This window comes from Pezoporus wallicus, unplaced genomic scaffold, assembly GCF_028554395.1.
Source record: "Pezoporus wallicus isolate ANWC-B61680 ecotype Strahan unplaced genomic scaffold, APGP_CSIRO_Pwel_v1 contig_8188, whole genome shotgun sequence".
Lineage (NCBI taxonomy): Eukaryota > Metazoa > Chordata > Aves > Psittaciformes > Psittacidae > Pezoporus > Pezoporus wallicus.
This window is the reverse complement of record NW_026640104.1, coordinates 294,741-308,830: the sequence shown is the minus strand read 5'-3', so window position 1 is coordinate 308,830 and position 14,090 is coordinate 294,741. Positions and strand designations below refer to the sequence as shown.

Genomic DNA, 14,090 nt, shown 5'->3' with positions numbered 1-14,090 from the left:
TGTGTTGATGGTACCCCAAGGAGCAGCCTCAGGAGCAGCAGCGGTACCTGAACGGTTCAGACTCGTGCACGTCAAGCGCAGCCCCTCGTATCCGTCCCTCCTTCAGGGCTTGGGTTAAGGCCTTCTCGTCCACCAGTCCCCCGCGTGCTGTGTTCACCAGGAACGCTCCCTGCCTCATCTGGCAGAGAGAGGAGAGTCAGCCCCATGCAGGGACCTGGTCCTACCCCATCCCGATGCAGCAGTGGGTGCCCCGGGGTGCCTCCATCCAGGACTGTACATCACTTCCCATGCTGTGCTGCTGCGCTCCAGCCCCAAGCAATCCCCATCCCAGTGTATGTGGTTTGATAGAACCCCCAGACTGATTTGTGTTGGAAGGGACCTTAAAGCTCACCCAGCTCCAACCCCTGCCACGGGCAGGGACACCTTCCACTAGAGCAGCTTGCTCCAAGCCCCTGTGTCCAACCTGGCCTTGAACACTGCCAGGGATGGGGCAGCCACAGCTTCTCTGGGCACCCTGTGCCAGCACCTCAGCACCCTCACAGGAAAGAGCTTCTGCCTTTGCTCCAACCTGAACTTCCCCTGTTTAAGTTTGAACCCATTACCCCTTGTCCTGTCACTGCAGTCCCTAATGAGGAGTCCCTCCGCAGCATCCCTACAGGCCCCCTTCAGATACTGGAAGCTGCTCTGAGGTCTCCACGCAGCCTTCTCTTCTCCAGGCTGAACAGCCCCAACTTCCTCAGCCTGTCTTCATACAGGAGGTGCTCCAGCCCCTGAGCATCCTTGTGGCCTCTTCTGGTTTTCTACAGAAGTCTAGCTCTGGGTGGTATTGGCAAGCAAAGTCTGCTTCTGCCGTTGCCACTACACCATGGGCACAGGGCTCACTTACCTGGCAGCACGCTACACCCCAATAAACACAGTGGGGAGACAAACGGGCTGTTGGGTGCAAGCAGTAATGTGGAGGTAACCCATAGGCACCGAGGCAGTGGCCATGACCAGAGGGAACACCGCTGAAGAGCAGAACATCTCCTTGATCATGAGCAAGCTGCTCTAGTGGAAGGTGTCCCTGCCCGTGGCAGGGGATTGGGACTGGATGAGCTTTAAGGTCCCTTCCAAACCCAACCATTCCATGATCCTATGCACACAAGGTGAATTACCTGCTTGATCGTGAAGTCGTTGATAAGGTGGTGGTTGTGTTCATTAAGGTTACAGTGCAACGAGACACAGTCGCTCTGGTAGAGCAGGTCCTGCAGTGTGTAGACCCGCTGGACCCCCAGGGACCTCTCAATCCCATCCTGCAGGTACGGGTCATAAAAGATCACGTTGAAGCCGAACGCCTTGGCTCGGACTGCGACCGCCTGCGCAGTGCGACCTGTGTGCGAAGGGAGCAAAGAGAGGGGCTCATTTAACCCATTCCCACCTTCCCATTGAGCCCCTGACACCCCAGCGTGGCCCTGGGGCTGCTGTGGGACCCCCTGGGCTCCTCAGAGGAACAATCCTCTGGGGTGCTGTGTCTAGCAAGGAGTGATGAAGAGGGAAGGCAAAAAGCTCCACCTTCCCTTTCAGACAGCTTCTTTGGGATGGGGAGGTTTCCAGCCTCTGGCTGGCTAATTGGGCATGACAGAGACAACTGTCGTGGCTTGGAAGCAAAGGGCTGTGTGGATGCTGTGCTGGGGAAGGGCTGCAGCATCACTGGATCCACCGGCTGGGCAGGCTCCGTGTGCCCTGTGTGCCAAGCCTCAATGGTTTCAATGTCAGTTGTTCCAGCTGGGAGCAGTGCAGGGGCCCTGCACGTGCCTGGTTTGGGTGCACAGCGATGTCCCCCCATGCACACACACACTTAATGCTGTACCGGTGCCCCAGAGCTGCGTGGTTGACAAGGGGACATCAGCTGGGTGCCTGCGTGGGCAGCCAGATGTGAGCGCACAGCTGGGCACATGCTGCCATCCTCACCCTGACCCTGACAGACTGACCCCAATCTGCTGCTCCAGCCTCACCAAATCTCTGCTCTGTTTTGTATGTGTCGGGCCACCAAGTGCTGGATGAGCTGCTGTTGCCTCAATGCACCTCCTGACCCATCGTGTGATGGCTGGGCTTGGCTACCAATAGGGATACCCAGGAGGGCTGTCAGCAGAGGTGCTGCCACCTCTCATGCTGACACTCCCTACAGCTATAGGTGAACTGAAGACAAACCTTGTTTTACTCCGGAATGGCTCAGGAGGAGCTGGGCTGGCGGTGCTGTGACTCAGGAATGGGTTTTGTGGGAGAGGATGGCAGCATTACCAGGTGTGGTCCTTCTTGGACTCAGTAAAGGCTTAACAAAATGCATCTCCTTTCTCCCCCCAATCCAACGTAAGATGCTCTCTCCACGTTACATCAATGGTTCTGGTTTGGGAAATGCTCATTTTGGGTCCTTCAAAGGGCAGTGAATTGGTGCCGAGGACCCCTCAGCGGATGAGCCCTGTGCCAGCGCTGCACCGCGTGCATCCCTTTGCCAACGTACCGAAGCCGATGAGGCCGAGCGTCTCCCCCCGGATGCGGGCGGCTCCGGAGGCCACCTCCCGGATCTGCTCCACGCTCTGCACCCTCGTGCCTTCCCGCAGCGCCTGGTAGAGCCACGTGTTGCGGCGGTACAGGTTGAGGACGTGGCAGATGGTGGAGTCGGCCGTCTCCTCCACCGCCGCCGACGGGATGTTGCAGACGGCGATCCCTGCGGAAGCAATGCCACAGAGAGCAGCCATGGATCGGGGGGCAAAGCGGACGGGGGGATCCAGCCCTTCACCCTCACGTCACCCAAGTGCATCATTGCTTAAAGCATTGGAGTAACGGCTACTGAGGATGTGCGTGGTTCAGGTGCAGCAGCCTGAAATCTCTGCAAAGCACACCATGACCGGTAACACTGAGGGGTCCCCCATACCCTTAAGGAGGAAGGACAAGCACAGGTTTCGAGTGTGGCAGCTACACAGGAGTAACCCCAGCAGCAAAGGTCTCACTTCAGTTTAATCTATCATCAAAGGGACTTAAATTTCACTGGCAGAAGTCACTCCTTTTCCAGAACAACACTGTTCAAGCATTAAGTTATTTAGGGACCAAGGTTTGGTGCACCACGTCGGTGGCAGGGCCAGCTTCTCCTTTCACTAACAAGCACTAGAACAGTCAAAACACCCCATTGCGAGACACGGGGTGACCACTGCCACCACAGCATGTTCACCATCATTTGTTCCTTAGCCACAAAAGGTTTATCTTAAAGTGCTTGGAGCTGTAAGTATTAAGTTCACTGAAAATGCCTCCCTGATTATGGCCCCATCCAGGTTCTGGCTTGGGTAACATGGGTAAGGATGTGCTTAATGTCATGTCTATTCAGCAGAGCTTATATCCCACCAGATTCAATGTGATTTACACACACATTTAAAGGTGGATGTGTATTTGGGTGCTCTACTGGACTGGGGCCTTTGAATAGATACCATGGGTAGAACAAGTAGGAGATACAGAAAGAGTAAGAAAATTCCCTTCCACTGTGAGGGGCACTGACTCAAAATCCCATCCCCTGCCAATACCCCTGCTCCCAGGAGCTGCTCTGCTGTTTTTGTCAGCCTGGTTTGTGTTGGAAGGGACCTTAAAGCTCCTCCAGTTCCAACCCCTGCCACGGGCAGGGACACCTTCCACTAGAGCAGCTTGCTCCAAGCCCCTGTGTCCAACCTGGCCTTGAACACTGCCAGGGATGGGGCAGCCACAGCTTCTCTGGGCACCCTGTGCCAGCGCCTCAGCACCCTCACAGGGAAGAGCTTCTGCCTAAGAGCTCATCTCAGTCTCCCCTCTGGCAGGTTAAAGCCATTCCCCTTGTCCTGTCCCTCCACTCCTTTGTAAAACTGTTTTCCACCCTGCAGCTATTTGAAAGACTTACGGGAACTGGGAGAAAAACTCACTGACCCTGCAGGGTGAAAAACCCACCACCAACCAGCACTGCTCACCTCCTCTCTCTTTTAGATGATGGGGACACAGGGCTCTGGTCCCCACAAGCTCTTAAAGCTGATGTCTCATTTTACATTCCCCATTTCTTCCACAGAGGGGACCTTTTGATTTACCTCATAGATGTGGGTGCAGCCCAGAAGCCATCTGACCGTCTGCCCAAGTCCCTAATGGAGGGTATGGAGAGCTTCCCAAGAAGAAAACACATTGAAGCATCAGACAACTGCTCCTGCCCATCTGTGAGCAGAGGCTATGGCTGCTCATGGCGGAAGAGACAAGAAGGTGATGGGCAGGTCTCCATCAGCCTGCAGCTCTGCCAAGGGTCCCCATCACCAACCCTGCCAGCACCCATCCCTTTCTGATGGACCACTTGCTTACAGAGCTGGGTGACACCAGGCTGCCTTTCCATCAGCTTCACATCATTATTTATTCTTGTGCCCCCAGGAGCTGCTGGTACCAGGGGATAGATACCCACAGCGGATGGCTCAACACCAGCATCTGGCTCTGGGGGGTTTTATAGTGGGTCAAACCCAGCCCCACCAACAGTGTTTAGACCCCGGTCATTTACTGACTACACAGTTTAAAAACTACCTTACGGAAAGCAAACCCAATTAAACTTTACGCCACATTTGTGGGTAGTCATTACATTTTCTACTCGAAACCACATCATTTGGCCACCCAATTTGCCAAGTATAAAAAGAAGGATTATACTGCAGCATCCCATTACCTTATTCGTTATATTTGTCCTTTCTTGCTGTTCAAAGCCTCAGAATATTGTTATAATGGATAATAACAATAAGAGCTTAAAACATGAAGAAACCATTACGTTGGGAAGATACTGTTCTCCTCTCGAAAAAGAGAATAATTCAGTGTATTGAGAATTGCTTTTTATAGGAATGGCTATTTGAAACTCTCTTATCACAATGATCTCTGTAAAATGGCTCACGTGAGATGGTTGTTATTCCTCACTTCCCCAGAGATAACCTTTAATACAAGATATCTGAAACACTATTGTGCTTGATGATAGACTGAATGTTGGGATGATCAAAACCAGTTAGAACTCAGCTGTTAAAATCAGGCTACAGTTGAGCTCTTGTAGCTGGGGGTGTGCAACCAAAGGTCTCTGTGGCCAGCCAAACCAGCATAGAAACTGGGTGACCCCAGCACTGTCTGAGCATGTACCCCTCAAACCAAGGCGTGCTGAAATATCCCATAGCTAGATGTACGGTCCGCTTCCTGACAACGTGACCCTCTCTATTTTGGCATCTCATGTGATATGTACCCACAGTAAAGCTCTTTTGTAAGTTCCTGAGGCACATTTGATGAGATTGCAAAGGAGGCAGCAACAACGCAATGCACAATTCCTGCTCCACCATCCGACACGTTGCCTTCCCGGTGGTGTGGGCATGACAAGGAACTGGAAGAGGGGCTTTAGACAAGGGATGTAGGGACAGGCCAAGGGGAATGGCTTGAACCTGGCCGAGGGGAGACTGAGATGAGCTCTTAGGCAGAAGCTCTTCCCTGTGAGGGTGCTGAGGCGCTGGCACAGGGTGCCCAGAGAAGCTGTGCTGCTTTAACCATCCTTCTGACCCAAACCATTCCAAGGTTCTATCGCTCCAAGAATGAGATCAGATAAGATCAGATCAGATCAGAAGACTGATCTCACCTAAGAAAACACACTAACCCACCCTTCCTCCAATGTTTTTAAAGCTAGATCAACTCAGAAATAGAACAGGCATACAAATACCTGTTGGCACAAGCAGGCACCTGGAACCAGGGACAGCACAGGAGCAAGGAACTGAGATGGAACAGTTTTAATGCAGTAGGAGCCTAACAGCTGCCTTCTAAAGCTGCACCGTTCTGTTTACCTCATGGTCAAGTTTTCTCATCATCATCTCTACATGCAGAAGAATCTAAACCATATCTGTAACTTTAGGGCCTAAATCAGCCCCCTTTGGGGGGTCCTTCCTGTACCTCTGCTTTGCCAACACGCTCGCATGGGAAGCAGCAGGTACCTGTACTGATTTTAAACACGCAGAGGGACACAGAGCGAATCGGGTGCAGAGCTGAGACCTACCGAGCTCCCCCGCAGCTTTGATGTCAATGTTGTCGTAGCCGCTGCCTATTCGAACGATGACCCGTAAGGCTTTGAACTTCTCTAGGTCTTCCCGAGTCAGCGTGATGGTGTGGTACATCATCGCCCCAACGGCTTCGTTTAATACCTGCAACAGAACAGAGGGGTCAGGAGCCATCAGGACGGGACATCGGCAGCTCCTGAATCGAGGAGGTTACACAATACATGGTCTATTTTTACTGCTGAGTTACTACTGTCTGACCCAGGCTGCCAGCAAAGCCATCACGGGTGTGATGCACCGGTACTGCGGCCATTCCCTCTGCGTACAGACTAAATGGGTATCTGAAAATGATGCTGTTACATCTGAGGAACCGAGGCAGTGGAGAACTGAGCCTGTCACTCACCTGGACCCTTTTCCAGGTTGTTATCCCTCTGCTCCCGACAGCAGTAATTCTGCCTTTAAAAAAGAATTAGGTTTTACAGCAGTATCTGCTGGTTTTGAACACGACCGTGTGTCACTCATGACTCCTCAACCTTCTTTTGCGTGCTGTTCGTTCAAGTCCCTGTCACACTGTTCACATTAACCTTTTCTGTGCGTTTTCAAGAGTCCCTAAAAAGATCCACATGAGGCTGTGCCATCACATAACGCTGCACTTCATCCCCTTCAGTGAAGATTCAAACCATCATTAGTGCTCACCATAAGCTATTTCAGAACTCCATAACCTCAAGACCTAGCCAAATTCTCCAAGACTGGCTCATCTATCATCTGTCAGCGTCTCACAAATCCCCCCCCCCCCCCCTTCCCCCTCATTTAATACCTGAAGCACTGCAAAGATCAGCACTGCTGCTATTTGTAGTTCTCTTTCCCAGATCCTGGAAGTGATTTCTGATCACTTCAGATCTCATTGGAGCTGTCTAAACGTGCACTACCAATATGCTTTAAAGAAATATTTACAAGTGGTTGAGCTTCCAAGCAGAAACACCCATAAGGCCCATCCACACTGCATGGATCTGCCTGCATGATGCCCAAACCTCACCCATTGCCCGAGGGGGAGAAATGACCAGAAGAGACCCATCGGCTGCAGCGTGGGATGCTGTTAGCAAAGCCAGAGCAACCCTGCTGTACTCTGGAGAGGTGCAGAGTGTTACTGCTGCATTGAGCAAGCGGACTTTAAACAACGTGAGAAACATTCATGTTATTGATGTAAAAAGCCTGATGCAAAGAGATAAGGTGACTATTTTCCCCCAAATAACATCTGGCTTCTAAACCATCCTCGATGAACTTTAATCTGCAGTGATTTCTGCTGATGGACTCAGAGAGCACCTTCGTACCCTTTCTGCTCAAGAAGAGCAGGGAGAGGATGACCAGAGCACGCCGCCCGCAGCTACCGTTGTAGCTCACGTTACCTTCTCATGAATCTCCTGAGTTGATTGTGCGTCACAGAAAGCAACCGTGGCCAGGTCCTTCAGAATGGGCATCTCCACCGTGCAGTCCCTGCCGTCCAGCAGTGCCACCAGCGGCCGCGGGTGCATGGGGCCGTTCATGATCTGGGGGCGAATACCTGCAAGCAGAAGGAGCATGGCTTGTACAGCAAGGGGTACCTGTGTGTGCTCAGCAGCACATGGTTTCAGCTTGAACAATGAATATCAAGGGACGATGGCAATGCAGTGTGAAGTCAGCACACGGTTCGGGTCTCTCTCTGGGGTATAAACACAAGGAAGCCTGCTGGCAGGACAGGGATGAACACTGGCACTCAATGGGGATGTATCTCCACTGTGCTGATCTTCACCAACACAAGCCACGTTTCAACCAAACCAGCATAATCCAGAGCTGCCGCCTCTTCAACTGCTCTATTTCACATCTTAGCAGTGAAACCCAAGCCAGCAGTAAGTTTTTCCCTGCCTGCAGGAGGGCTGGGATTTCGCTCTGCTGACACTTGGTCTGTTTTTGTAAGGAATGACTTTACCATTTTGACCACCTCTGAAAGACAAATCCAAGGAGACATCCATGAAAAAAAAAGGGGTTACTGGAAAATCACAGAAAAAGCAGGATAACAGAGACCTCTTTAGGATTCAGGCTTATATTCTGTTCTATTACCAACTACCAAAAGGCTGGAAACAGCAAAGCTCAGCTTACCTTGTAAAATCAAACCCGGTCTATCCCTGCATCCCACAGGATGCTCTAGGAGCCAGCACAAAGGACCTGCCCATACAGGATGAAATGGCTGCTGTGGCGCTGCATGCACATGCAGGACACTGCTCTTCTCACACTGACACACACCTCAACGGGCTGCTCCCTTCAAACAGTTTGTACTGAGGGCTCTGTTCAGCTGTGCTGTGGTTTTCCCATTTCACACAATGATGTTCTCCAGACAGAGGTGAGGAAAGGATCAATCCCCACCAAGGGCTGCAGAAGGCTGATTTTGTACCCTGTGTATTGCTCTGCCTGGAATTAACCAGTTCAGTTTTGGACAACGCAAATTTCTATGCCTCCTTTGACCACTCAGTAAGGGCATGGATTACATCGGATCTGTACAACATATCCCATCTGTCTTTTTTGGCTACCCAGGTGGGTTTTGAAAGAACACAGGAAGGGGAAGTAGGTGCTCAGGGCACAGAGTGGTGCTTTATTACTGCTGCTGCACCATGAGATAGCCGGGACTGAAGGGTTTGGGTTTGAACCTCCAAATCCCCACAAAGCCCCTTTCCTAACTGACCCCTCTACTTCCACACAGGAACCTTCCAGGGCTACCAGCCAACATCTGGCTCACCTTTAAGCACAATGGCTGTGAGATCCCTTTCATTGAGGGGCTAATAGACATAGTGAACACCTTCACTCCTTCTGGATCAGCGCCTTTTCCCTGCCACGTCACTGGTATCCCTACTTACTCGCAGTGAAACTGCTGGTCAAGCACAGGGCTTGGCTGAGGGAACTCCGTGGAGTTGTTTTGGGATATTCTGGCAGGTTAAACATCTCACACAGGGCATTACAGAACAAATGCTACTGTCTGTGGCACTGTTGGAGTGAGTCAGACTAAAGCCAAGAACTGGAGGCTCCTTCACCAGCTGGTATTAGAGTGAGAGTCAAAAACTAATGAGAAGAGCAACTAATTTGTTTCTTTTTAAAGGGAAAATTAGATGTGCCTTTTTGCCCACGTTGCTGCCAGGTAAAGTATTCGTAAGATCTCCACCAGCTGATGTGTATGTGACAGACAGGCGCTACGGGCCAGGGTGATGATGGCACGAAGAGCATCTCCCCAGGGAGGATCCACACTGTTGCATATGAAAGTGGGGTACCATACTTTAGTTTTATATGGGCAAAAAATAACTCCATGGGAACAGGCAGGTTCAATGGAGTGGGTTTAATGGCTCTCTGCTCCTGTTTTATTGAATCTGCTTTAAGACATGATGAACCAGCAGACCTGACAGGAGATATCCAGCATTACACATGAAAGTCTTTGGAACAGGTTCTCCTCTCTGTCTTTCCTACTGAGCTCTCCATTAGCATGTACTGGAAGTAATACATGATGTTTGCCCTCGTTTCATCCAGATGGAAGTGCAAGTGTATCAGTAGGCAGGGTAGAGTGCTGGGATGACTTGGATAAGGCAAAGAAGCTTGCCATAAGCAGATAAGCAAGAATAAAAACGTGCAAATCTCAGAGTGCTTACACAATCCTTATGTGAAGCCCTACACCACAACTAGATTATTTTCTCAAGTTAACAAGCCAGTGAATTATAACACTGACTTAAACACTAACGTGTGTGATCTCCAAGACTTAGAGCATCACGTACCAGCCTCACACCACAACTGTAAATACAAAGGAAGCAAGGTGGCCATGGTGGTCCTAGCCCTGGTGGCCGCCACCCCCATCCACCCCCATCCTCTATCTGGACAAACTGAGCTCAGTGCCCGCTGGGGACCAGGATCATCCTCAAGGCAGAGCAATGGCACATGGAGGCTGGTGGTGGCTTCCTTGAGCGTAGCACATGGAAGATGAAACCGTGGGTTATCTGAAACGCTCACCTTTAATCTGAGCCCTAAAATAACGGGTTTATTACACTGCCATTGCATAAGCTTCTTTGAAAGTCAAACGAAACACAGCTTTTTCCTTTTTTTTTTGGAGCAGCATCTGTGTCTTTGCTTGGGATTAGGGATGTAATTGTGCACGATGACACAGGCTTGTGAGGCACGTCACCCTTGCCCGCACACAGAAGCGCAGTCGCCGAGGGTGAATGCTGGCTGGGAACTGCGAGGTGGTCAGAGGCAGGTCTCTCATTTCCCTATCTTCAACAAGGGAATTTACTTCAGCCCCACAAGGGAAGTTTTGGAGCAAATCAATACGAGATGAAGTGCACAGTGTATGGAAATGACACCTTAACAAAAACCACTGTCAGGTTTGCCCCTGAACCCGCAGTGTATTTTCCTTGCCAGCCTCTCTCCTTGCCTCTCCACCACCCTGCATCTGTTCTTCACTGTCCTGGTTCCTGCCTCCTGCACGAACACACTCAACCCCAAACCATTTCAGCTGACAAAACCAAGCTGCACTCAGTCTGCTTTCCTTTTTACCCCTGCTCATACAACACGTTTGCTCTGCATGCGCCTGCTTCATTAAGAACGAGGTATGCCATGGATCAGAAAGTAATGAAACACCACACGCTCCCCCCCTTAAATCCTGATCAAACATCACAGCATTAACCCATTCGCTTTCCAACACCACTGGGTCCACTCCATCGAGTGATGCAACGCCATGGACCAGCTCTCCTTGGAGCTGGAGTGGGATCAGCCTCCCAAATCCAGCATCTCCCCCACCAACTGAAGCTGATTTTGCCCGCAAAGCCCCAGCCATGCTCCCAAAGTTGTAACAAGTCGTCTTGTCTATTTTTCTGTAGGCATTTCCAGCCCGAGGACCCTCGCCAGCATTGCAGGGAGAGCTCGTAAGGAGGAGGGAGAGGAGGAAGGGTTTATGGAAAGAAAGGGGGGGGAAAGAAACCCCAGGAGAGGTTTTGCAGTCACACAGAGAACTCAAACTCCACCCCGGCTTGTTGCACGCAGCCCCGCCGTATAAAGTGCTTTTGTTTCATTTTTAATACACAAAGCCTGCTTGTCCTTTCCTGCCGCTCCTCCCCTTTGCCACCCACTTGTATCCGATCCCAATGGCACCCCTGCCAAGAGAATTAGGGAGTGCTCCCTGCTAAATGGCAGCCTTTGTGTGACCGCAAGACGGCTGGTACTATCTCACAGCAACAAAAGCAGAAGCCATTTGCCTAATTCTTATTAATCTCAGTTGCCTCCGCCACGCAGCATTAAGGAAATAGATGAAATAAAGAAAAAGAAAGGGGGGAAAAAAAGGCTTTAAACATGTTCACTTGCAGTATATAAAAGTGCATCGAGAAGCGATCCTGACGCTCGCCTGAATTACCCGCTCACGACAGAGTAGCTACAGTTTTACAGTCAACTACACACTTTATTAAACAAACAGAAAAGAAACAGGAAATTTCCCCTTGCCTGGAAAATGTTGCCTCCACATTCTTCTTCTTATTAAAAACCACACATGGCAGTGGAGGAGGAGAGAGGGAGGAGGAAGGGGGGGAACCCACACACGAGAAAATACTACCACTTTTCAGTGCGCTGCCTCTCCTTTCGTCTACGAGGAGGTATCTTCAAACAGGCAATCCCGTGGCCCACAGCTGCAACATCTCAAGACAAATGTCTCTTTGAACACGCAGGGAAAAGAAAAGGCTTTTGTCCTGAGCCACAGAAGAATAGCCTGGAATTGCGAGAGGAGTTACAGTCACCTCTGCGCGGCTCCCAACTCTTCAGAGCACTCCCTCCAGACTTTGCCGAAGCTTTTAACTAATCGTAGCTCTTTCCCAGCCCTTGAATAAAATCATGTGAGTGCCAGCCAAAAAATCTTTTGCTATGCACACTAAAGGGTTTGTATATGTCACAGTTGCTTTTTCCCCCCTTCCTCTCCCCTCCTCCTATTGATTTGCACATACGGCGGGGTGGTTTTTTTTCCCCCTCTTCGAGTTGTCTCGAATGGATTTAATCTGTGCCACGCTGCATTTTATGTTTGTTTGGGTTTTTGTGTGTGTGTGTGCGGGGGGGGGGGGTTGTTGGTTTTTTTTTTTCCCCCTTCAACTTAAAAATGAAACATGCCTTTCCATGTAGAGCATATTGAGCAAGGCTCCAGAAACAAGCTGATAGCCTTTAGCAGCAACCCCATGAAAACAAACACAAAGCACTGCAGGAGAGCAAGGCTGGGCTGATCAATCTCATCTAGCACCCTGAAATGAGGGGCCACAATCCTTCTTGCTGTGTAAATCAACTAGGGTTTAGCATCAGAAACAACACTTCCTTGTGGGCAGGGCTCACATCATCTTGGGGGTGTCCATCCAGTTTATCCATCCTGCCTGGTTTGTCCCACATAGGTGAAAGCAGCCCCAAATCACCATCATCCCAATCGTGCCACTGCAGGACACAGTGATGAGGGCAGGTCGTCCTTGTGCAATGCCTCAGCTCCAGAGCGTGCAGCAGCTCACAGCTTGGAGCAGTTGGGTTTTATTCTTTCCAGTTGCCATCATCATTGCCAGAGGCAGCAACAGCAGAGACAGCCCTCATCCAAGAAATGAGGAAAAAAAATCTCTGCATCTCACTCCTATTTAATACTGTTAATGTTGCATCTTACTATTTGTGATTAGAGAGTGGAGTAAGTCCATTAACAGGGCGATTTCGGTGGCATTTCCACAAACTGCCTTGGAGCTCTCAAACTGATTTTCAGGCATGGAATCCAAACCTGGTGCATGGTGCTGGCTGCAATGCTTCCCCTTGTAATAGAAACATCAAAAGACCTGTCAGCCTCCCTAAAATTCAGTGTCCAAGGAGAAGACAAGGGAATCTAGGCACATCTTTCTCTTGAACTTACACTGCCATTGCTTGAGCACTCCAAATTTTCCACAGAGTTCCTGTCCCAGCCATCACTCCTACATTACAAGCCAGGGTCCTGCAGTGCCCTTCCAAGGTTGCTCAGTGGTCCCTACTCCCCAGTGGCCTCGTGCCACTCTTTCCATGGCTGTAAACCAGAGCTTATCCTGCTTTAGGGACGCATGGAGGGGAAGCTCCTCTGTGGATCACCAATAACACAGGAGGTGTTTTCAAGCTGTAGTAGTACCACTGGCAAGCAGAAAGGTGCAAGCTGTGAAGGTGCCATTGAAAAAGTGCTGAAGGAAGGTTTCTGTGAGGATGGGATGTGTTTGGAAAGCACCGATTTCCATCCTCCTCTTCTGCAGTGTACTCACAAGTGATGCTGTTTCTTTCGCTTAACTTTTCCTATTAATAAATGCTTTTCCTTATAAATGTATATGCAAAAATGCAGTCTTATCATACAGACAGGGGGAAAAACAAACCCAAACAAACAGACATTTACTGTTATTTCTAATAGCAAATACTCTGGAGACACTTGGTACTGCACAGAGAGAAGCCAGTACAGGAAGTGACAACAAATGCAGTGTTTTATAACTAATCATGGCATGATTATTTTTATAGAAGCAAAGCATCTTTGAGACTGCCAGGATCCTACCAGGGAAAGAGTGTGAAATCCTCTCATTCACAGGAGACCTGGTGTTTGGACCAATGTGCATATTGCTGCTGGAGCTGATGGGGCTCCACACTCACAAAGGGAAGGGGGACAATGGCAAACCAGAGGTGGTTTCCAGCCACTGGTGGTTTCCAGCCCAGGTCCATGGGGAAAATCACACTTGAGAGAAACCCCAGAGCTCCAGGAAGATTGGCAAAGAGGCAGCAAGGCCCCTCCTGCCCTGCTGGGAAGGAAAAGACTCTTACCTGGTGTTGGGGAGAGCCTGTGCAAACTCCTGACCCCTCCAGCACATTTCTTCCCGTCAGCACATGAGAGCTGGCTTTCTGCCATTTCCCTTTCCAGATAACTTCTCAGGGCTTCCTTTAGGGATGTATTTTTAAAAATGAATGGGAAATTCCCATATAAAACAATATCCTTGTTTAGCTGATGCAAACACCGTGACCGCAGTCCCT

The 14,090-nt window shown here is 50.2% G+C and overlaps 1 protein-coding gene across 6 annotated transcripts in view; it reads right to left on the bottom strand.

Annotated features, from left to right (window-relative positions):
- Window positions 1–14,090, bottom strand: part of CTBP2 (C-terminal binding protein 2) — a 139,145-nt gene that overhangs the window by 4,736 nt on the left and 120,319 nt on the right. For 4 of the 6 annotated variants that reach the window (XM_057417350.1, XM_057417351.1, XM_057417352.1 and 1 more), the window contains 5 exons: window positions 7,448–7,602; window positions 6,044–6,188; window positions 2,501–2,707; window positions 1,155–1,369; window positions 48–178 (listed from right to left, as the gene is read on the bottom strand). In XM_057417350.1, the coding sequence (XP_057273333.1) occupies window positions 48–178; window positions 1,155–1,369; window positions 2,501–2,707; window positions 6,044–6,188; window positions 7,448–7,602 (853 nt within the window). Of the gene's footprint in view, window positions 1–47; window positions 179–1,154; window positions 1,370–2,500; window positions 2,708–6,043; window positions 6,189–7,447; window positions 7,603–11,655; window positions 11,899–14,090 lie in introns of those variants that run through there. The other 2 variants (XM_057417353.1, XM_057417354.1) reach the window with 2 other exon arrangements.